The sequence below is a fragment of the Ranitomeya variabilis genome, chromosome 1 (assembly GCF_051348905.1).
Source record: "Ranitomeya variabilis isolate aRanVar5 chromosome 1, aRanVar5.hap1, whole genome shotgun sequence".
Classification (NCBI taxonomy): Eukaryota; Metazoa; Chordata; class Amphibia; order Anura; family Dendrobatidae; genus Ranitomeya; species Ranitomeya variabilis.
The window spans coordinates 221,388,550-221,411,016 of record NC_135232.1 but is presented as its reverse complement, the minus strand read 5'-3'; the positions used below and the strand labels follow the sequence as shown (position 1 = coordinate 221,411,016).

Here is a 22,467-nt window from a genome sequence, read left to right as displayed (position 1 = left end):
GGGTGCTTGGTTTTTAACCTAACTTTATTCTTTCATGAGTTATTTACAAGTTTATGACCACTTATAAAATGTGTTCAAAGTGTGGCCATTGTGTTGGATTGTCAATGCAACCCTCTTCTCCCACTCTTGACACACTGATAGCAGCACCGCAAAAGAAATGCTAGCACAGGCTTCCAGTATCTGTTGTTTCACATGCTGCACATCTCGTATCTTCACAGCACAGACAATTGCCTTCAGATGACCCCAAAGATAAAAGTCTAAGGGGGTCAGATCAGGAAACCTTAGTGGCCATTCAACTGGCCCACGATGACCAATCCACTTTCCAGGAAACTGTTCATGTAGGAATGCTCGGACCTGACACCCATAATGTGGTGGTGCACCACCTTGCTGGAAAAACTCAGGGAATGTGCCATCTTGAGTGTATCATTGATGGTCGTTGACACCCATCTTGAAAAGTTTTCCCCCTCCCATATTCTAATGTGCCACAAACAGGAAGTTGATATCACCAACCATTCCCATTTTATTTAGGTCTATCCATATAAATGGCCCACCCTGTACTTCAAGACAAATAACTGCTTTTGGAATAAATAATTAAAACATTTTTTATAAAAATGTTTTAATTAAAAAAAAAACTATTTCTTTATCCTACACCATAAAAATATATAAATGGTACAATTGCAAATTTTTGACTAATCTGCTAATAAATAAAAACAACAAAACTGAATAATGGATAGTATCAACCAAGTTTTCCCATAGAAAACAAACTGTCACATAGCTAAATAAGCAGAAAACCAAAAGTGTTAAGGGTGTTTTAATACAGGGACAAAAAAAATAAATATATATACAGGGGTTGGACAAAATAATGGAATAATGGAAACACCTAATGCTTTGGTATCATGATCTTCGAACATGTGATAATCATGCAAACCGTGACATATGGTAATGTTTTGTAGTTGATTATTTGTGTTATGTGATATGTGTATGTAAGTTAACTGTTTGTTTTGCATAATTGTAAGAACATTTATGAGAACCTGATACCAATGGCAGACCTTTCGGATTTTCAAAGAGGCCAAATTGTTGGTGCTCGCATGGCAGGCGCTAGTGTAACAGAAAGTGCCCGAATGCTTGGCGTGTCAAGAGGTACTGTCTCCAAAGTAATGACTGCGTTTGAAAGAGAAGGAAAAATGTCTGCAGCAAAGCACAGGTCCGGCCGAAAGTCAAAGTTGACTGAGAGAGACCGTCGGACTCTAAAACGAACTGTGAGAGGGGATCGTAAGACCACGGCTCCGAAAATCACTGCTGAACTCAATGAACACCTACAGAATCCAGTTTCCACGAAAACTGTTCGTCGGGAGCTGCACAAATCTGGATTCCACGGAAGAGCTGCAATTAGAAAACCGCTGCTCTCAATGACAAATGTTTCCAAGCGTTTAGAGTGGTGTAGAAACCTCCAGAATTGGTGTCTCGAGCAGTGGAAACATGTGATATTCTCAGACGAAGCATCGTTTACCCTATTTCCGACCTCCGGCCAAGTGTACGTTTGGAGACAGCCGAAAGAAGCATTCCATCCAGACTGCCTTCTCCCAACCGTAAAACATGGTGGAGGTTCTGTGATGATCTAGGGTGCTATTTCGCGGAGATCCGCCGGGCCAATGATATGGAAGAATTAACAGCCGAGATTATTTAGGCATTTTGGGCGACCAAGTGCATCCAATGGTTCAAGCACTGTTCCCGGAGGGGAACGCCATCTTTCAGGATGATAATGCACCAATTCATGCAGCTAGAATCGTTAAAGCATGGCACGAGGAACATTCTAATGAAGTTGAGCATCTCATCTGGCCCCCACAATCCCCGGACCTCAACATTATTGAGCATTTATGGTCGATTTTAGAGATTCAAGTTAGAAGTCGATTTCCGCAGCCATCGTCGCTCAGAGAACTGGAGGGTGTTTTAACTGCAGAATGGGCTAAAATTCCTTTGGAAACAATTCACACCTTGTATGAATCCATACCTCGGAGAATTGAGGCTGTAATCGCCGCAAAAGGTGGACCTACACCATATTAAACTAACTTTTGTTGATGTTTCCAGGCGTTTCCATTATTTTGTCCAACCCCTGTATGTATGTGTATATATATATATATATATATATATATATATATATATATATATATATATATATTTATATATATATATATATATATATATATATATATATATATATATATATATATAGAAATATATATATGTTAACTAATACAAGTAGCCGCCAGACACGAAAAAGCGATCATACAACTATGTTGTTGGAAAACTGAAAAAGAAGATAGTGGACTTTAAAAGCAGAGATTAAAAGTTAGGGCTCTTTTCCATTTGCGAGAAACACGTCCGTGTCTCGCATGAGAAAACCAAGCTCTGGCGCCAGGACTCCAGAGCGGAGCGAGCGGCTGCATAGGAACACATGGAGCTGCACGCTCTGCACCCAAGTGCCTGTGCCAGAGCTTGGCTTTCACATGCGAAACTCGGGCGTGTTTCTCGCAAATGGAAAAGAGCCCATAGAGTAAAAAGCGAGAAAGCTCTGGGCTTTTGCCTACTCTGTAAACCACTAGTTCAGATCTACCTCATAGTGTCCCAAGATGTTTAGGGAGTCAATAAAGGCCCTTGACTAGTTCACAATTACTACAGTTAACAGATACTGTAGTATAAAGCCCAAGGGCTGGATGGAGTCCTGGTCATATAAATTTGAGCTATCAACCTGTTTATAGTCCCATAACCCAGTTAGGAAAAAAAGTTCAGTAAGCAATATCATCTTAATTGCTATTCTTCATTGTTTACTCTGACTTACCTTGTATAACCAAATGCTGCAAAGTGGATTGTGTTCTTTATCAAAACTGTAAAATTTTCTGCACCCGCCAAAATGGCAGGTCTAAAAGACAAATGAGAACATATTGTATACAAAATAGAACTTTGCAATGGTTACATGTTAAAGCGTTTTCTTAACATTAATAATGTAAATAATATTTTCATTGTATTTCAAATTTTATCCGATCTTAAAAAATCATAACAGGTTTTTACAAGTATTATAACAATTTGCGTGAAGTCCTGAAGCTGGAATCACACCTGGAGATATTGTGGCAGATTGATGGGACAAACAGAGGAAACAATACAAGAGAGGTGAAAGCTCTGTCTTTCTTTTATACCTTTGCTTTTCTTTTTATCCATTTCTAGTTTGGCTAAAGAAACTACATCATAAACTGCATATGTGATTCTAGATTAAAGAACCTGACACCTGGATATCCCCCTACATTAAATGGGTTGTCCACTACCTAACTGAACTCTATTCAATGGAACCTGTCAGCTTGGAAATGCAATGCAATCTGTTGGCAGAATGTAATGTAGCAGAAGCTGAACAGATTTCTATATAGATTTGTGGGAAAACGCTCAGTAGAACTTGTTATTAAATATTAACTATCAGATACTATATGCACAATTATACAGGGAAGGTTGCCATTCACTAAGGTGAACTCCTCTCCTGACCAGAAAGCCCCCCAAAAGCAGGGATTTCGCTACAATAAAAGTTATACTGAATCTTTCCCCACAAGACTGTACAGCTTCTCCTTCTGCGATCTAATGCCCATAGATTGCACAGAATTTCCAAGCTGACAGGTTCCCTTTAAATCTGAATGTTAGAATGGCTGAGCAGCTGCACACAGGTCTAGGGTCGCCATGAGTAATGCCTCCCATCAGCTAGGGTGGGTGGATGTGTTTTTTGGAGTGATGAATCATGTTTCACAATTCGGCTAATGGATGATTCTGGAGTCGGAAAATGCCTGAAGAATGCTCCCCATCAGATTGCACACTGCCTATGGTGAAGCTTCTATCCTCAGGGCTTGAGTTGGGCTCTTTTTTTTTTTTTTTCAACTGAAGGGTAATTTAGTTTTAGACAAGTGAACGCTTGAAAATTTTTCACAGGGGAAAGTCCTTCCCTATTCCAATGAGATTCATAAAGACGTGGGCCCCAATTCATTGAGACCTTTGCTGGGCATGTTGGTTTTAATGATTGAATGCAGGTGTATGTTGCACTTAATTCATTAAGATATGCATGCCAATTAAAGGGGTTGTCCAGTCTTCTGTTAAAAGTCTGCAGTCACTCTATGTGATTTCAGACTTCTCAGTCCTGTCAGGGTGTGGTGCGGTCAGGATTCACCGATGTTGCTGGTGAGAGCAGGCGGACATGTGACCGCAAGTATTTGATGTACATATTCCTGTCACATTCCAGCTAAACATATCTGGCTTCACTCAGTGGAAGTGAAATGAGAGAAGCTGTGCATGTTTAGTTGGCTTGTGACCGCATGTATGCAACCTGCATGCTTGCAATCACCTGGCTGTCTGCTCTCACCGGCAATACCAGTGAATCTTGACAGCGTGCATACTGTTATCAGGATTAGAAGACCGGATAATCACTTTAATTAATTAATCGCATCTTTTCACTGGCGTGTGCGTGGCCAAAAGTGTTACTGCAGTCAGCTTTGCCACTCCCTGCGCCCCACAAGCTCTGCCTACTTTGGCGGAGGTGACCAAAACTGGTGTGAATTTGGCAAAAGTCGCAATTTTTTTTGTTTTGAAAGAAAAATTGAGATATTTGAAGGTGTTTTACACCAGCATTCTGGCAAAAACATGTTTATGAATCAGGCCCTCTGTTTGAGAAGTTTTATGAGGAGGAACTTGAGTAGCCTGTTCAGAGCCCTGACGTCAAGCTCAATGAACACAGTTGAGATTAACAGGAACACGAAATACACATTGCAAAATCTTGAGGAAAGCCTTTCCCAGAAGAATGGAGGCCGTGAGCTTCAAAATGGAACCCAACTACATAATATTTGAGGAAATAATGACAAAATTGTTATTCTTTATGAGCATATAAAACCAAAAAGTATGAAAAAAAATCTCACCAACACTAAATCCCCAAATCATCAGTATCTCCAGTTTTCTGAAGTAACTTGCTCATTATTAGTGGCTTTAGGATGAGCGCCTTATTCCTTATAAGTTTTGCACTTCACTTCTCAGCTCTGATGTACTTTGCCGCCCACTGCCGGCCTACGGTTGTTGACTGACAGGGCACTCAAACCCGTCTTCCTTGCAGAGTCGCCCTGGTTTGGTGACCTCCTGATGAGGTTACGAGATCAATGTACTGCCTCCTGCTACGTCACTAAAAGTTCACTGCGCAGGCGCAGTCATTGCCTGGGTTTGTTGCAATGACGGTGTCTGTGGAATGAGCTCCTCATGACGTTGTGTGAGCCAGTACATTGACCTCACAGTGTCATCAGGAGCTCAATGCGCAGACATCAGCCCTTTTCATAAAATGAACTCAGGCACTGATGGTGCAGGGAAGACAGGTCACTCAGGGAACAGTGACCTGTCAGTCACCGACCAGAGGCCGGTAGTGGGAAATGAAGTACAGCAGAGCTATGCCCGCCCCGCATAATACTACAAGAATAGAATTCTCAATATACAAAAAAGTATATTTTTTTGTGGCATGAACTGATATTTTATGTATTTATGCCATGGTGATTCAGTCTCGGAAATAAGACAATTACAATCTCCTATAGAGTAGAATTATTGTTTTTTTTCATCAGTTTAATTTACTATTGGCTCACAAAAAAATTCCTTTGTGAAGAGAGACTGATGTTTTCATTGATATCTGCTGGGCAGACCATGGAGACATGCACACTGCAACATGACGTACATCTGGTCTGGTGTATTCAATAGGAATATAACGGGACCATGGCAAAGTGTAATTATTAACAGTATTGTAACTTTCAATTATTAATCTTCAACCATGAGCTATGCTAAAACATGTAAACAACAAAAATGCTGGAATTTAATTAAATCATGGAGACAGAGATACCATTGTCATTGCCAGGCCACCCTCGGTTTCCTGGGTACAGTATACACAATGTACTATTGTGTGTCCATCGCAGCTAGTGGTGAAGCCTATGTTGTAGCTGAAATGTCAAGTCTTAGGCCGGGATCACACATGCGAGAAATGTGTCCGAGTCTCTCATGGTAATACCCGGCATTGCCGCCGTCTCTCTGGAGCGGAGCGTGCGGCCACATGTATTGCTATGCGGCCGCACTCTCCGCTCCTGAGTGACGGCGGCAATGCCGGGTATTACCATGAGAGACTCGGACGTATTTCTCGCATGTGTGATCCCAGCCTTAGACTTAGGACCCTTTCGCACATCAGTTTTTTGCCATCAGTTGCAATCCGTCAATTTTTTTTTAAAAATGGATCCGTCGCAGATTGTGAAAAACCGATGTGACGGATATCTTTTTTCGCCAGATCCGACTAGCTGATCCGGCTAATTGGATCCTAAAAAAATCGGAGCATGCTCAGTTAAAAAAAACTGAATCCGTCGCCAGATTCCGTCATTTGACAGATCTGGCACCATAGGCTTCCATTATAGCAAACGATGGACGGTGACGGATCCGTCGCTGTCTATTTTTCGACGGACACAAAAAACGTTACTTTGTCCGTTGTCTCCAGCCGCCAGACAAACAATTTTCTACGGATCCGGCGAACGACAGATAAAAAGTGAGGCCATCCATCGCTAATACAAGTCTACGAGAAAAAAACGGATCTGGCGGCATCAGTCCCCGGATTCGTTTTGTTTCAAACTTCGACAGATTGCGACTGATGGCAAAAAACTGATGTAGGAAAAGGGGCCTTAGAAAAGAAGATGATTAGAATTGGAGGAGAACTTACTCTGGAGTGCTCTTGGACTCCACGGGGCACCAGGCTTTAACTTGACATGTCTTGTGAGTTGAGTTGTACGGTACACAGAGGCCCGTTTGGATTCCTAATACACACATATGTTACCATCGGAAAGAAGAGGAATTATCAGGTCAGCCTGTGTGAAAGATTTCAAGGCAGCTTGCATTATCAACATAGACCAAAAACAGTAGCTAGCCAGCATCCAAAAGTAGCAAAATCTCTTGATACATTATTTTTCTTCTTAAAAACACAAGCCATTACATGCAAAGGCCAAAATTCCATATGATTTACGCGTTTCAGGACAGTTGGACAACCGACCTGAAACGCATAAATATGATTTTATTATTACTTTTGCGTGTAATGGCTCATGTTTTTATGGATGTCGTCATCCTACTTGCTTTGTGCCGCACTCCTGCGCAGGCGTACTGATCTGTACTATTCAGGGCACAGCAAAGGCCTGCAGTGCGCAGGCGCCGGGAAAGGTCAGAGGGGCCCAACGCCTGCACACTGCAGGACTTTGAGGACAGATCAGTACGCCTGCGCACGACAAAGGGCCCAATATATAAGGGGGGCCCATATCCACCTCAAAGGTAGATGGAATTGTGTCTTATTATGAGCTATTAAACTGCCAACGGCTCATATATTGTTCTTGCAGAGGAGCCCTCTTCTGTCCATGTCTGCTCCTCCTCTGTATACTCAGCGCTTATGGAAAGGCTTCCTTCTATCAGCCAGATTGGAGATGTGCTCACAAAGCGTTTCTCATCCCCTTGGTAAGGCATGTATCACATGGTGGCCTCTTATTTACCCCATCCAACTCCAGGGCAAATGTATGACTGACTGCAGCATTACCTTTAGAGAACTGAGCGCTACAGGTTTCTGAGATAACCGCATAACACATTGTGAAAGTGACAAGGAAAAACATACCATTATTGTATGTGTCAGCATAACCCTTCTTACAGATATTGTCCTGAGAGCAGATGGTTTTCCGGTTTGGATACTACAAAGAAGAGGACAGTATATGTAATAATGAGTTCATGATTAAACTATACTAACATAACACAGCATTGAGTTCCAATATTTACTTGCATGCTAAAGTAAAGGTAAACCACCACATTAAGTCAGCGTTAAGAAATGCGTATAAGTTGTCATTACCCAAAGCAACATTTACAAAGCTAACACTTCATTCAGACATTAGTGATTTGTCTCATAGGTAAAAAATGGGTCTTATTTCATAAGTGGGTTTTATCAGTTTCTTCAGATTTTGGACAATGTTTTATCAGTTTTTCTCATATTAAAAAAAGAAGCTGATGGAGGTTTCTCCTGCGTCTCCGATCAAACAGTCCATGAAACACGGACAGCACAGAGATGGCATCTGATTTTTTTCATGGACCCATAGACTTCCATTGGCGAGTTTGATCTGAGACTTAGATCAAAATCAATATGTCTCTAATTTTGTGAAGACCACTGGGTCGGCAAAAATATACAGATATGTGAACAGTGCTACAGATTATAAATGCTACAAGTTCTATCCGTCAAAAACACATATGGATAAATATCAAGATACAAGGTGAGCGCTCTGTAACCATCAATGAAGGAAATGCTCAAATAAGAAGCAAAGCAAATGGAGACAAGAGTTCCATAGTGAGGAAATCGCAACGAAAAAGGTAAAAAAATAAAAACAAAAAGGAATTCAAGAGAATAGCAATTAGACACTGACCTATTGTGGTTGTGTCATTTAATCATCACCATGGGAAGAATTGTAACAATGAAAGAGGTTACATAAGGCATAATAAAACTTTGCCCAGGGGACAGGATATGTAAAAAAATAACAAACAAAGGTGCAGACGAGCGTATTTTCGGTTGGAGTGCGATCTGACAAAACATCGGATCGCACTGATATGCTATGAGGCCGTGCACATGTCTGATTTTTTCCCCTCAGACAATTGACTGTCCAAAGAAAAAGTCACTACATGCCCGAGTGCCATGTGAATATCGGATCAAACTCGGGCATGGGTTCAGTGAGTGTGTGGGAAAAAAATCTGACTGCACTCAGATGACATCAGAGTGCAGCCGGATTTTCAAGACCTCACAGAAGGGAGAAGATGGAGTTTTTTCTCCATCGTCTCCTCATCCGAGAGAATTGGAGCACACTATGTTGACCCTGATCAAATTGTTATCAGAGTGTGATCTGAATAATCAATCCGATTCTCTCGACTGAGAGAATATACTGCCTTGTGATCCTAGTCTTAGTGATACTCACCGACTGGTACCCTCCTGGATTTTCATCAGATCTTCTATCATGATGGCGCGATGCTCAGTCACCTGCCTGCTTACCACCATTGACGGGTCATAGCAGTCTGGCAGCTGGTGGACGGCAACATCACAGCTTCCTTTCATCGCACAGCGGCCTGCACTGAATCCAGGCGGGTGCCGGTGGGTTATTTTTTACATATCCTGTCCCCTTGGCAAACTTTTATTTTGTCCAACAGTTGGATTGGACTTGCATACAGTACAACTACAATATGGAAAAAATCCAAAGGATCAATGGACGTTGCTCTCACGTAGGAACTTTATTATAGTACAAATCTACGATGTCCCTCTGGTCATGATGGTACATGTTTTATACATAGGTTTATGTAACAGAACAGAGGGCAAGGCAATGTGGATAAAAGACAATCAGGGCACAATCATAAAAATAAAAGGGTTGAAAGTATTACAAATTAAAGGGGTTTTCCCAATAAATACAGGATATGAGATATTATCACTAGAGGCCTGTTCTGGCCGTCCAAGAAGTGAAATGAGAAGTGTCATATGTATGAACTATCATTCCATTCAGGCCTCATTCAGGTGTCCGTGTCGCACGTACATCTTGTATCCTTTTTTTTTCGCACCCATTATTCACGTCTGTGCTTTTCACACACACAAGTAGACATGTTAATTTTTTTTCTGGCAGCACGGATGACAAGGGCCAATACAAGTCTATGGGCTTGTTCACACTTTGCTTTTTTTGCTGCGGATTTTTCAGCTGCGGATTTGGAAAAACCGCAGTGCAAAACCGCTGTGGTTTTCACTGCGGATTTTCCTGCGGTTTCTTCTGCGGATTCCTCTGCGGTTTTTCAACAGCACTTTCCTATTGGTGCATGTTGAAAACCGCTGCGGAATCCGCAGAAAGAAGTGACATGCTCCTTCTTTTTTTCCGCAGCAATTCCGCGCGTTTTTTTAAGGGAATTTCCGCAAAGTGGGCACAGCGGTTTTTGTTTTCCATAGGGTAACATTGTACTGTACCCTGCATGGAAAACTGCTGCGGATCCGCAGCGTCAAATCCGCTGCGGATCCACAGCAAAAACCGCAAAGTGTGAACATAGCCTTAGGGTCCAGGAAAACACGTGCAGCACACGGATGCCATCCATGTGTCATCTGTGTGCTGTCCGTGGTCACCATTGCAAAGTATAGGAGAAGTTTGCCATTATTTCTTTATTTCTCCATCCGTGAAAAACACTGATGACACACAGATGATACACTGATGCAGAACAATGATGACACCGGTACCATTTTCTCACATACGTAATGAGGCCTTACTTAGGGGATTTTGGAGCCTCATTCTTAGGATTGGTGGGGGTCTACACAGTCAGACCCTCAGTGACCATACATTTATCACCAATCCTGTAAATAGGTATTTATCTAATATATAATTGCCTAGAATACTACTTCCAGCAATTTGTGCCAACTTCCGTGGCTTTGTCCGGAGCTAATGTCCGGAGCTAATGTCCGGAGCTAATGTCCGGAGATAAGTGACGTCACCAGTGTCCTACACCCAGGCAGAGCACAGGGGCCCCAGGCAGCATATGGGGCCCCAGGCAGAGCACAGTGGCCCCAGGCAGAGCACAGGGGCCCCAGGCAGCATATGGGGCCCCAGGCAGAGCACAGTGGTCCCAGGCAGAGCACAGGGGCCCCAGGCAGCATATGGGGCCCCAGGCAGAGCACAGTGGCCCCAGGCAGAACATGGGGCCCCAGGCAGAGCACAGGGGCCCCAGGCAGAGCACAGGGGCCCCAGGCAGCATATGGGGCCCCAGGCAGAGCACAGGGGCCCCAGGCAGAGCACAGGGGCCCCAGGCAGCATATGGGGCCCCAGTTAGAGCACAGTGGCCCAGGCAGAACATGGGGCCCCAGGCAGAGCACAGGGGCCCCAGGCAGCACACGGGGCCCCAGGCAGAGCACAGGGGCCCCAGGCAGCATATGGGGCCCCAGGCAGAGCACAGTGGCCCCAGGCAGAGCACATGGGCCCCAGGCAGCATATGGGGCCCCAGGCAGAGCACAGTGGTCCCAGGCAGAGCACAGGGGCCCCAGGCAGCCTATGGGGCCCCAGGCAGAGCACAGTGGCCACAGGCAGAGCACAGGGGCCCCAGGCAGCATATGGGGCCCCAGGCAGAGCACAGGGGCCCCAGGCAGCATATGGGGCCCCAGGCAGAGCACAGTGGCCCCAGGCAGAGCACAGTGGCCCCAGGCAGAGCACAGGGGCCCCAGGCAGAACATGGGGCCCCAGGCAGAGCACAGGGGCCCCAGGCAGAGCACAGGGGCCCCAGGCAGCATATGGGGCCCCAGGCAGAGCACAGGGGCCCCAGGCAGAGCACAGGGGCCCCAGGCAGAGCACAGGGGCCCCAGGCAGCATATGGGGCCCCAGGCAGAGCACAGGGGCCCCAGGCAGCATATGGGGCCCCAGGCAGAGCACAGTGGCCCCAGGCAGAGCACAGGGGCCCCAGGCAGAACATGGGGCCCCAGGCAGAGCACAGGGGCCCCAGGCAGCATATGGGGCCCCAGGCAGAGCACAGGGGCCCCAGGCAGAGCACAGGGGCCCCAGGCAGCATATGGGGCCCCAGGCAGAGCACAGTGGCCCCAGGCAGAGCACAGGGGCCCCAGGCAGAACACAGGGGCCCCAGGCAGAGCACAGGGGCCCCAGGCAGAGCACAGGGGCCCCAGGCAGAGCACAGGGGCCCCAGGCAGAGCACAGGGGCCCCAGGCAGCATATGGGGCCCCAGGCAGAGCACAGTGGCCCCAGGCAGAGCACAGTGGCCCCAGGCAGAGCACAGTGGCCCCAGGCAGAGCACAGGGGCCCCAGGCAGAACATGGGGCCCCAGGCAGAGCACAGGGGCCCCAGGCAGAGCACAGGGGCCCCAGGCAGCATATGGGGCCCCAGGCAGAGCACAGGGGCCCCAGGCAGAGCACAGGGGCCCCAGGCAGAGCACAGGGGCCCCAGGCAGCATATGGGGCCCCAGGCAGAGCACAGGGGCCCCAGGCAGCATATGGGGCCCCAGGCAGAGCACAGTGGCCCCAGGCAGAGCACAGGGGCCCCAGGCAGAACATGGGGCCCCAGGCAGAGCACAGGGGCCCCAGGCAGCATATGGGGCCCCAGGCAGAGCACAGGGGCCCCAGGCAGAGCACAGGGGCCCCAGGCAGCATATGGGGCCCCAGGCAGAGCACAGTGGCCCCAGGCAGAGCACAGGGGCCCCAGGCAGAACATGGGGCCCCAGGCAGAGCACAGGGGCCCCAGGCAGAGCACAGGGGCCCCAGGCAGAGCACAGGGGCCCCAGGCAGAGCACAGGGGCCCCAGGCAGCATATGGGGCCCCAGGCAGAGCACAGTGGCCCCAGGCAGCATATGGGGCCCCAGGCAGAGCACAGTGGCCCCAGGCAGAGCACAGGGGCCCCAGGCAGCATATGGGGCCCCAGGCAGAGCACAGTGGTCCCAGGCAGAGCACAGGGGCCCCAGGCAGCTTATGGGGCCCCAGGCAGAGCACAGGGGCCCCAGGCAGCATATGGGGCCCCAGGCAGAGCACAGTGGCCCCAGGCAGAGCACACACCAAATTGGAGGCCGAGGGGCCCCGCCAACCAAATCGGAGGCCGAGGGGCCCCGCCAACCAAATCGGAGGCCGAGGGGCCCCGCCAACCAAATCGGAGGCCGAGGGGCCCCGCCAACCAAATCGGAGGCCGAGGAGCCCTGCCCACCAAATCGAAGGCCGAGCGGCCCCGCCCACCAAAGCGGAGGCCGAGGGGCCCAGCCCCGCCCACCAAAGCGGAGGCCGAGGGGCCCCGACCACCACATCGGAGGCCGAGGGGCCCCGCCCACCAAATCGGAGGCCGAGGGTCCCCGCCCACCAAATCGGAGGCCGAGGGTCCCCGCCCACCAAATCGGAGGCCGAGGGTCCCCGCCCACCAAATCGGAGGCCGAGGGTCCCCGCCCACCAAATCGGAGGCCAAGGGGCCCCGCCTACCAAATCGGAGGCCGGGGGTCCCCGCCCTCCAAATCGGAGGCCGAGGGGCCCCGCCCACCACATCGGAGCCCGAGGGGCCCCGCCCACCAAATCGGAGGCCGAGGGGCCCCGCCCACCAAATCGGAGGCCGAGGGTCCCCGCCCACCAAATCAGAGGCCGAGGGTCCCCGCCCACCAAATCGGAGGCCGAGGGTCCACACCATCCAAATCGGAGGCTGAGGGGCCCCGCCCACCAAATCGGAGGCCGACGGGCCCCACCCACCAAAGCGGAGGCCGAGGGTCCCCGCCCACCAAATCGGAGGCCGAGGGTCCCCGCCCACCAAATCGGAGGCCAAGGGTCCCCGCCCACCAAATTGGAGGCCGAGGGGCCCCACCAACCAAATCGGAGGCCGAGGGGCTTCGCCAACCAAATCGGAGGCTGAGGAGCCCCCTCTCCACCAAATCGAAGGCCGAGCGGCCCCTCCCACCAAATCGAAGGCCGAGCGGCCCCGCCCACCAAAGCGGAGGCCGAGGGGCCCGGCCCCGCCCACCAAAGCGGAGGCCGAGGGGCCCGGCCCACCACATTGGAGGCCGAGGGGCCCCGCCCACCAAATCGGAGGCCGAGGGGCCCCGCCCACCAAATCGGAGGCCGAGGGTCCCCGCCCACCAAATCAGAGGCCGAGGGTCCCCGCCCACCAAATCGGAGGCCGAGGGTCCACACCATCCAAATCGGAGGCTGAGGGGCCCCGCCCACCAAATCGGAGGCCGACGGGCCCCACCCACCAAAGCGGAGGCCGAGGGTCCCCGCCCACCAAATCGGAGGCCGAGGGTCCCCGCCCACCAAATCGGAGGCCAAGGGTCCCCGCCCACCAAATTGGAGGCCGAGGGGCCCCACCAACCAAATCGGAGGCCGAGGGGCTTCGCCAACCAAATCGGAGGCTGAGGAGCCCCCTCTCCACCAAATCGAAGGCCGAGCGGCCCCTCCCACCAAATCGAAGGCCGAGCGGCCCCGCCCACCAAAGCTGAGGCCGAGGGGCCCGGCCCACCACATCGGAGGCCGAGGGGCCCCGCCCACCAAATCGGAGGCCGAGGGTCCCCGCCCACCAAATCGGAGGCCGAGGGTCCCCGCCCACCAAATTGGAGGCCGAGGGTCCCCGCCCACCAAATTGGAGGCCGAGGGTCCCCGCCCACCAAATTGGAGGCCGAGGGTCCCCGCCCACCAAATCGGAGGCCGAGGGTCCCCGCCCACCAAATCGGAGGCCGAGGGGCCTCACCAACCAAATCGGAGGCCGAGGGGCCCCGCCCACCAAATCGGAGGCCGAGGGTCCCCGCCCACCAAATCGGAGGCCGAGGGGCCCCGCCAACCAAATCGGAGGCCGAGGGGCCCCGCCCACCAAATCGGAGGCCGAGGGGCCCCGCCCACCAAATCGGAGGCCGAGGGTCCCCGCCCACCAAATCGGAGGATAAGGGGCCCCGCCTACCAAATCGGAGGCCGAGTGGCCCCACCAACCAAATCGGAGGCCGAGGAGCCCCGCCCACCAAATCGAAGGCCGAGCGGCCCCGCCCACCAAAGCGGCGGCAGAGGGACCCCGCCCACCAAATCGGAGGCCGTGGGGCCCCGCCAACCAAATCGGAGGCCGAGGGTCCCCGCCCACCAAATTATTCTTACATTTGAATAAATAAAGTATATATGGATTCTAGACTCCCGATTCTTTAGAATCGGGCTGCCATCTAGTTAAATATACATAAAGAATGTAAAAATAAAATATATTATAATTGTATTATATTTATGACAAACAATTGCTAGTAGGAAAACCATTGCAGGGCCAGGGTGGTATTGTACATTGAGCCTGAACACACTGAAAAAACGACAAATTGGATGAAGCAGAAAGTGCACCTTAGGCTATGTTCACATGCAGCATTTTTGTAGTGGTTATTTTTTTACTACATTTATTAATGGAAAATAAAAGTTTATTTTTACAATACGAGCAAAAGCTATGAGATTTCAGAACTCTCATGCACACGATTGTTTTTTTAAAATCTGCAGCATGTCAATTCTGTCAGCGTTCTTGCAGCGTATTTTTCACCTATAGAAAGCAATGAGAACATTTTTCGTGGTGTTTTCACAGTGCTTTTGGGGAAAATAACTTTGTTAAACATGTATTATAGACAAAACACACACCCCAAAAAAGGCATAAAAATACAGTGAAAATGCCACGCTGAAAAAAATGCTGAAAAACAGGAGTTTTGGTTGCAATGTTTTTACTGCCAAGACAACAGTTTTTGGCTGCAGAAAAAAACACAGCTTTGCCATACCCAGTGTACGATACTTGCTGCGTTTTTGACTAAAGGTATGTACACACGTTAAGCATATGCTGCGTCTTTGTCAATTTTCCTTCTCATAGTTTGGTCACAAAAAAGTGAAGCATTTCCTGGTACCAGGAAGGTAAATTAGATGCCTGACGTTTCATGCACACATTGCTTATTTTTTCCTTGTATAATGGAAGCAGTTTAAAATCTTCAGCATGTTTATTCTTCCAGAGTTTTTGCAGGGTTTCTCACCCATAGAAAGCAATGAGAAAACGAGAAAATACTGCAATAACGCAACAGAGTTTTCAGTTCTAAATTTTTAAACAGATTTTAAATTCTAACAAACGATAGTCTATAAGATCATCAGATACAGAACTACCGGTAATTTCCCATTTTCTAAGCAAATAGCACCTAAGCCAAATAAGTGGAAGTACTAGCATAAACTTACCTCTGCACAAATGCTTTCTTTTTGATTTTCTGTTTTTACAACATTGGTTACTACAAAAAATGAGGAACCATCCTGTAAAAAAATAATAATAATATTAATAAGCTCAACTAATAAAGCAATTTATTGGATAATTTACCATATTTGTCAATGTAAGGTGTTTGTCAATGTAATATTTCCATTTTAATAAGCATAAAATAAGCAGTTGAATTCTGGTCAGCAGAACTGTGGCCATTCCATATATCATGGTCTGTATTCAGACTGGGATACACGAACACATAAAGCCTACGGCCTCATTCAGACATCTATGAGCCTCAATCTTCTATATGTCTTTTTTACACATAGAACAACTACCCATTATAGTTTAAGCGGCTGTTCATACCCATTGTTTTTTCGTGGACCAAGTGGTCCGTGAAAAATCACGGAGATTTGTCCGTTTTTGACCCAAGTCACGGATCAAAATTACCCATGCAAATCTATGGGTCTGAAAATCACAGCAACCATGTGCCATCCATGTTAACACTATGATGTATAGGAGAAGCTTTGAGGTTCTTTTTATCAGTGAAAAATCACTGATGTAACACTGATAACCGACACACTGACCAAACACTGATGAAAACTGGAGTGACAAATAGAGCGACACATAGAGACAAACATACAGTAGAGCCAAACATAGAGTGACAAATAGAGCGACACATGGAGCGACACAGAGCCAAACATAGTGACACATGGAGCGACACATGGAGCGACACAGAGCAAAAGACCGAGACATACACTCACCGGCCACTTTATTAGGTACACCATGCTAGTAACGGGTTGGACCCCCTTTTGCCTTCAGAACTGCCTCAATTCTTCGTGGCATAGATTCAACAAGGTGCTGGAAGCATTCCTCAGAGATTTTGGTCCATATTGACATGATGGCATCACACAGTTGCCGCAGATTTGTTGGCTGCACATCCCAAAGATGCTCCATACAAGGCAGGATGGATCCATGCTTTCATGTTGTTTACGCCAAATTCTGACCCTACCATCCGAATGTCGCAGCAGAAATCGAGACTCATCAGACCAAGCAACGTTTTTCCAATCTTCTACTGTCCAATTTCGATGAGCTTGTACAAATTGTAGCCTCAGTTTCCTGTTCTTAGCTGAAAGGAGTGGTACCCGGTGTGGTCTTCTGCTGCTGTAGCCCATCTGCCTCAAAGTTCGACGCACTGTGCGTTCAGAGATGCTCTTAGGCCTACCTTGGTTGTAACGGGTGGCGATTTGAGTCACTGTTGCCTTTCTATCAGCTCGAACCAGTCTGCCCATTCTCCTCTGACCTCTGGCATCAACAAGGCATTTCCGCCCACAGAACTGCCGCTCACTGGATTTTTTTTCTTTTTCGGACCATTCTCTGTAAACCCTAGAGATGGTTGTGCGTGAAAATCCCAGTAGATCAGCAGTTTCTGAAATACTCAGACCAGCCCTTCTGGCACCAACAACCATGCCACGTTCAAAGGCACTCAAATCACCTTTCTTCCCCATACTGATGCTCGGTTTGAACTGCAGGAGATTGTCTTGACCATGTCTACATGCCTAAATGCACTGAGTTGCCGCCATGTGATTGGCTGATTAGAAATTAAGTGTTAACAAGAAGTTGGACAGGTGTACCTAATAAAGTAGCCAGTGAGTGTAGAGCGAGACATAGAGCGAGACATAGAGCGACACAAAGCTACACACGGAGTGACACACAGAGTGAAACATAGAGTGAAACATAGAGTGAAACAAGGAGCGACCAATGGAGCGACACAAAGTGATACACAGAGTGAAACACGGAGCAACAAAGAGCAACACAAAGTGACACATGGAGCGACACATGGGGCGACACACAGTGACACAGAGTGAAACATAGAGCGACACATAGAGCGACACGGAGTGACACACTGAGCAACACACGGAGTGACACACAGAGCGAAACATAGAGCCAAACATAGAGTGACAAATAGAGCAAGACAAGAGTGAAACATAGAGCGACACATAGAGCGACACGGAGTGACACCCTGAGCAACACACAGAGTGAAACATATAGTGAAACACAGAGTGACACATGGAGAGACACAGCGACACACGGAGCGACAGAGTGACACAGAGAACGACACAGAGAGCGACACATAGAGTGACACAGAGTGACACATGTAGCTAAACATAGAGCGACACAGAGCAAAATATAGAGCGACACATAGAGCGAAATATAGAGCGAGACATAGATCGAGACATGGAGCGACACAAAGCGACACACGGAGTGACACACAGAGTGACACACAGAGTGAAACATAGGGCTCATTTCCACATGCGAGGCACACGTCCGTATCTCGCATGTGGAAACCAAGCTGTGGCGCCGGCACTTTGGAGCGGAGCTGTGCAGCTCCATGTGTTCCTATGCGGCCACACGCTCCGCTCTGGAGTGCCGGCTCCACAGCTTGGTTTCCACATGCGAGACACGGACGTGTGCCTCGCATGTGGAAATGAGCCCATAGAGTGAAACACGGAGCGACCAATGGAGCGACACATGGAGTGACACAAAGCGACACAGAGTGAAACATAGAGTGACCCATCCCAATAGGCTGTTCTCATATTTTAGGCCACATTGCAGCTTTTTCTTGCAATTTTCAGTTTACAGCAAAAAATATTTTTTGCTTCAATAATTGATTTAACATTAAAAATGAATTGATTTCTCTGAAGTTGCTGCAATTTTAATCTTATTTTGAGAATAACGGCACAAACATTGCATCTCCGCCACAAACTGTGACAAACGCAACAAAATATGGATTACTGTAATTGAGTAGAGGGACGATCAGGTCCTGGACTAGAGTTATAGCAGTGCTAGTGAAGAATGGATAGATGCATGAGGATACAACAGGTCTTGGCAAAGGACAGCATCATAAATATTCAAACAGCCTGACAAGACAAAGAACTCTGTCACATGGACATTTCTAGGTCCTGGAGAATAACAATGCAGGGACTTGGCCCTTATTCCTGTGTGCATGTTGCCCGCAATGTAAAATACAGGTTATTAAAACAAAGCCGGTACATTAGGCAAAAAAAAAAAAATTGCACACATTTTACTGTGGGTATGTGTACTGGTTTTAAATTCTGTGCCTGCAACATGCAACTACTAGAACAGGCATTAAGGGAAATCTGTCAACAGGTTTTTGTCACCTAATCTAAGAGCAGTATAATGTAGGGGTAGAGACCCTGATTTCAGCAACCTGTCACTTCCTGGGCTGCTCAGTATAATTTCTTTAAAATCCATGTTTTATCAGCAGGAGATTATCACTAGAGAACTAGTAAACCTGTTGCCGTGTAGTCAAACTGCACCCTCACTACTTTTTGCCTATGCAGTGTAAACAGAATGCTGTCAGTCAGTGATATGGGCAGGAACACAGGTTCTTCTCACAAAATTAGAATATCATAAAAATGTTAATTTATTTCAGTTCTTCAATACAAAAAGTGAAACTCATATATTATATAGTCATTACAGAGTGATCTATTTCAAGTGTTTATTTCTGTTAATGTTGATAACTATGGCTTACAGCCAATGAAAACCCAAAAGTCATTATCTCAGTAAATTAGAATACTTTATAACTCCAGCTTGAAAAATGATTTTAAAATCTTAAATGTTGGCCTACTGAAATGAATATTCAGTAAATGCATTCAATACTTGGTCGGGGCTCCTTTTGCATCAATTACTGCATCAATGCGGCGTGGCATGGAGGCGATCAGCCTGCGGCACTGCTGAGGTGTTATGGAAGCCCAGGTTGCTTTGATAGAAGCCTTCAGCTTGTCTGCATTGTCGGCGTTGTCTGTTGGTCATGAGTGGCTTGACACAAGGAATGTGACACTTGTAGCCCATGTCCTAGATACATCTGTGTGTGGTGGCTTTTGAAGCAATAACTCCAGCAGCAGTCCACTCATTTTGAATCTCCCCCAAATTTTTGAATGGCCTTTTCTTATCAATCCTTTCAAGGCAGTGGTTATCCCTGTTGCTTGTACCACACTTTTTCCTTCCACTCAACTTTCCATTAATATGTTTGGATACAGCACTCTGTGAACAGCCAGTTTCTTTAGCAATGACCTTTTGTGGCTTACCCTCCTTGTGGAGTATGTCAGTGACTGCCTTCTGCACATCTGTCAAGTCAGCAGTCTGCCCCATGATTGTGGAGCCTACTGAAACAGACTAAGGGACCCTTATTAAATGCTTAGGAAGCCTTTGCAGGTGTTTTTTGTTAATTTTTCTAATTTACTGAGATAACAACTCTTGGGTTTTCATTGGCTGTAAGCCATAATCATCAACATTAACAGAAAGAAACACTTGCAATAGATCACTGTGTTTGTAATGACTTTATATCTATCACTTTTTGTATTGAAGAACTGAAATAAATTAACTTTTTGATATTTTAATTTTGTGAGAAGCACCTGTATACACAGTCAAATCCTAACTAAAGACTATATTATAAAAATAAGTTTTAATCAAACTATTTAAGGATTACTTAAAATTTGTTAAGTTAGTGTGTATCCATGACTCCTAGAAGTTTTTTAAGTGCTAGCTAGTTATGTATGGACTAGATGGTGGCCCGATTCTAACGCATCGGGTATTCTAGAATATGTATGTATGTATATAGCAGCCACATACTATATAGCACAGGCCACGTAGTATATAGGAGCCATGTAGTATATAGCAGGGGTGTCAAACTGCATTCCTCGAGGGCCGCAAACAGGTCATGTTTTCAGGATTTCCTTAGCATTCCACAAGGTGCTGGAATCATTCTGTGCAGGTGATTAAATTATCACCTGTGCAATACAAGGAAATCCTGAAAACATGACCTGTTTGCGGCCCTCGAGGAATGCAGTTTGACACCTCTGGTATATAGCACACAAATACTACATGGCCTGTGCTATATATTATGTGGCTGCTATATACATACATACATATTGTAGAATACCCGATGCGTTAATACAGGCCACACAGTATATAACAGTGGCCACGCAGTACATAACACAGCCCAAACAGTATATAACACTGCCCACGCAGTATATAACACTGGCTATGTAATATATAGCACAGCCCATGCAGTATATAACACAGCCCAGATAGTATCTAACACTGGCCAGGTAGTATATAGCAGCCACGCGGTATATAACGCAGCCCACGTAGTATATAGCAGTGTGGGCACCATATCCCTGTTAAAAAAAATAACTAAAATAAAAAATAGTTATATACTCACCCACCGGGATCCAGTGAAGCTGTGCTGATGCGCGCGCGGCTGCCGCCATCTTCGGTCCCCAGGATGCATTGCGGAATTACCCAGATGACTTAGCGGTCTTGCGAGACCGCTAAGTCTTCTGGGTAATTTCGCAATGCATCTTTGGGAACGGAAGCTGGCGGCAGCCGCGCGCGCCTAGGCGGACTATGGAAGGTGAGAATAGCAGGTTTTTTGTTTTTTTTTAAATTATTTTTAACATGACATCTTTTTACTATTGATGCTGCATAGGCCCCCAGGAGGAAGCTGTCGCGAAACACACATCGGGGTTTGGCCCAGGTATAGCGTGCCACTCGGCCACATACAGGGAGCATCACCTATCCAGGTAATATGTGTTTTTAAGTTTCCGTAGCTTAATTCTTTGTGTGCTGGGCAACCACTATTGTCAAACAATGCTGTTATAGATAACGCTATTCATTGTGTTGTATTGCTCTGGCTTAATGGCTTGTTTTGGTTAACACCTACTTTGTATGAGCTTTTGTAAGGGTATGTGCACACGTCAGGATTTCTTGCAGAAATTTCCTGAAGAAAACGGAAATTTTCTACAAGAAATCCGCATTTTTTGTTGTTGTTTTTTTCGCGTTTTTTTTAGCATTTTGTAAGCGTAATTAGCTTGCAGAATGCTAAAGTTTTCCAAGCGATCTGTAGCATCGCTTGGAAAACTGATTGACAGGTTGGTCACTCTTGTCAAACATAGTGTTTGACAAGTGTGACCAACTTTTTACTATAGATGCAGCCTATGCAGCATCAATAGTAAAAGATAGAATGTTTAAAAATAATAAAAAAAAATTAAAAAAATGGTTATACTCACCTGCAGACAGCCGATCTCCTCAGCGGCTTCCGTTCCTATAGATGGTGTGTGTGCGCAGGACCTTCGATGACGTCGCGGTCACGTGACCGCGACGTCATCGCAGGTCCTTCACACACACCATCTATAGGAGCGGAAGCGGCAGCATGCACCGCTGAGAGGCGGCAAGACTCCGGGGGCCATCGAAGGTGAGTATATGACTATTTTTTATTTTAATTCTTTTTTTTTAACCAATTATATGGTGCCCACTCCGTGGAGGAGAGTCCCCTCTCCTCCACCCTGGGTACCAACCGCACATGATCTGCTTACTTCCCGCATGGTGGGCATAGCCACATGCGGAAAGTAAGCAGATCAATGCATTCCTAGGTGTGCGGAATCCCTGCAATTCCGCAAATTTAATGAACATGTTGCTTTTTTTTCCGCAATGCGATTTTTTCGTGGGAAAAAATGCAGCATTTGCACAAGAAATGCGGAATACACTGAAAATAATGGGAGGCATATGTAAGCGTTTTTTTCGCGTTTTTATCACGTTTTTATAGCGAAAAAAATGCGAAAAATACTGAACGTGTGCACATGGCCTAAAGGTTGGTGCA

The 22,467-nt window shown here is 47.1% G+C and overlaps 1 protein-coding gene across 2 annotated transcripts in view; it reads right to left on the bottom strand.

The window, feature by feature from the left end:
- P2RX7 (purinergic receptor P2X 7) overlaps positions 1 to 22,467 on the bottom strand; it is a 117,810-nt gene that overhangs the window by 62,831 nt on the left and 32,512 nt on the right. For both annotated transcript variants that reach the window (XM_077292920.1, XM_077292923.1), the window contains 4 exons: positions 15,770 to 15,841; positions 7,691 to 7,763; positions 6,758 to 6,851; positions 2,840 to 2,920 (listed from right to left, as the gene is read on the bottom strand). In XM_077292920.1, coding sequence (XP_077149035.1) covers positions 2,840 to 2,920; positions 6,758 to 6,851; positions 7,691 to 7,763; positions 15,770 to 15,841 — 320 coding nt within the window. The remainder of the gene's footprint in view (positions 1 to 2,839; positions 2,921 to 6,757; positions 6,852 to 7,690; positions 7,764 to 15,769; positions 15,842 to 22,467) is intronic.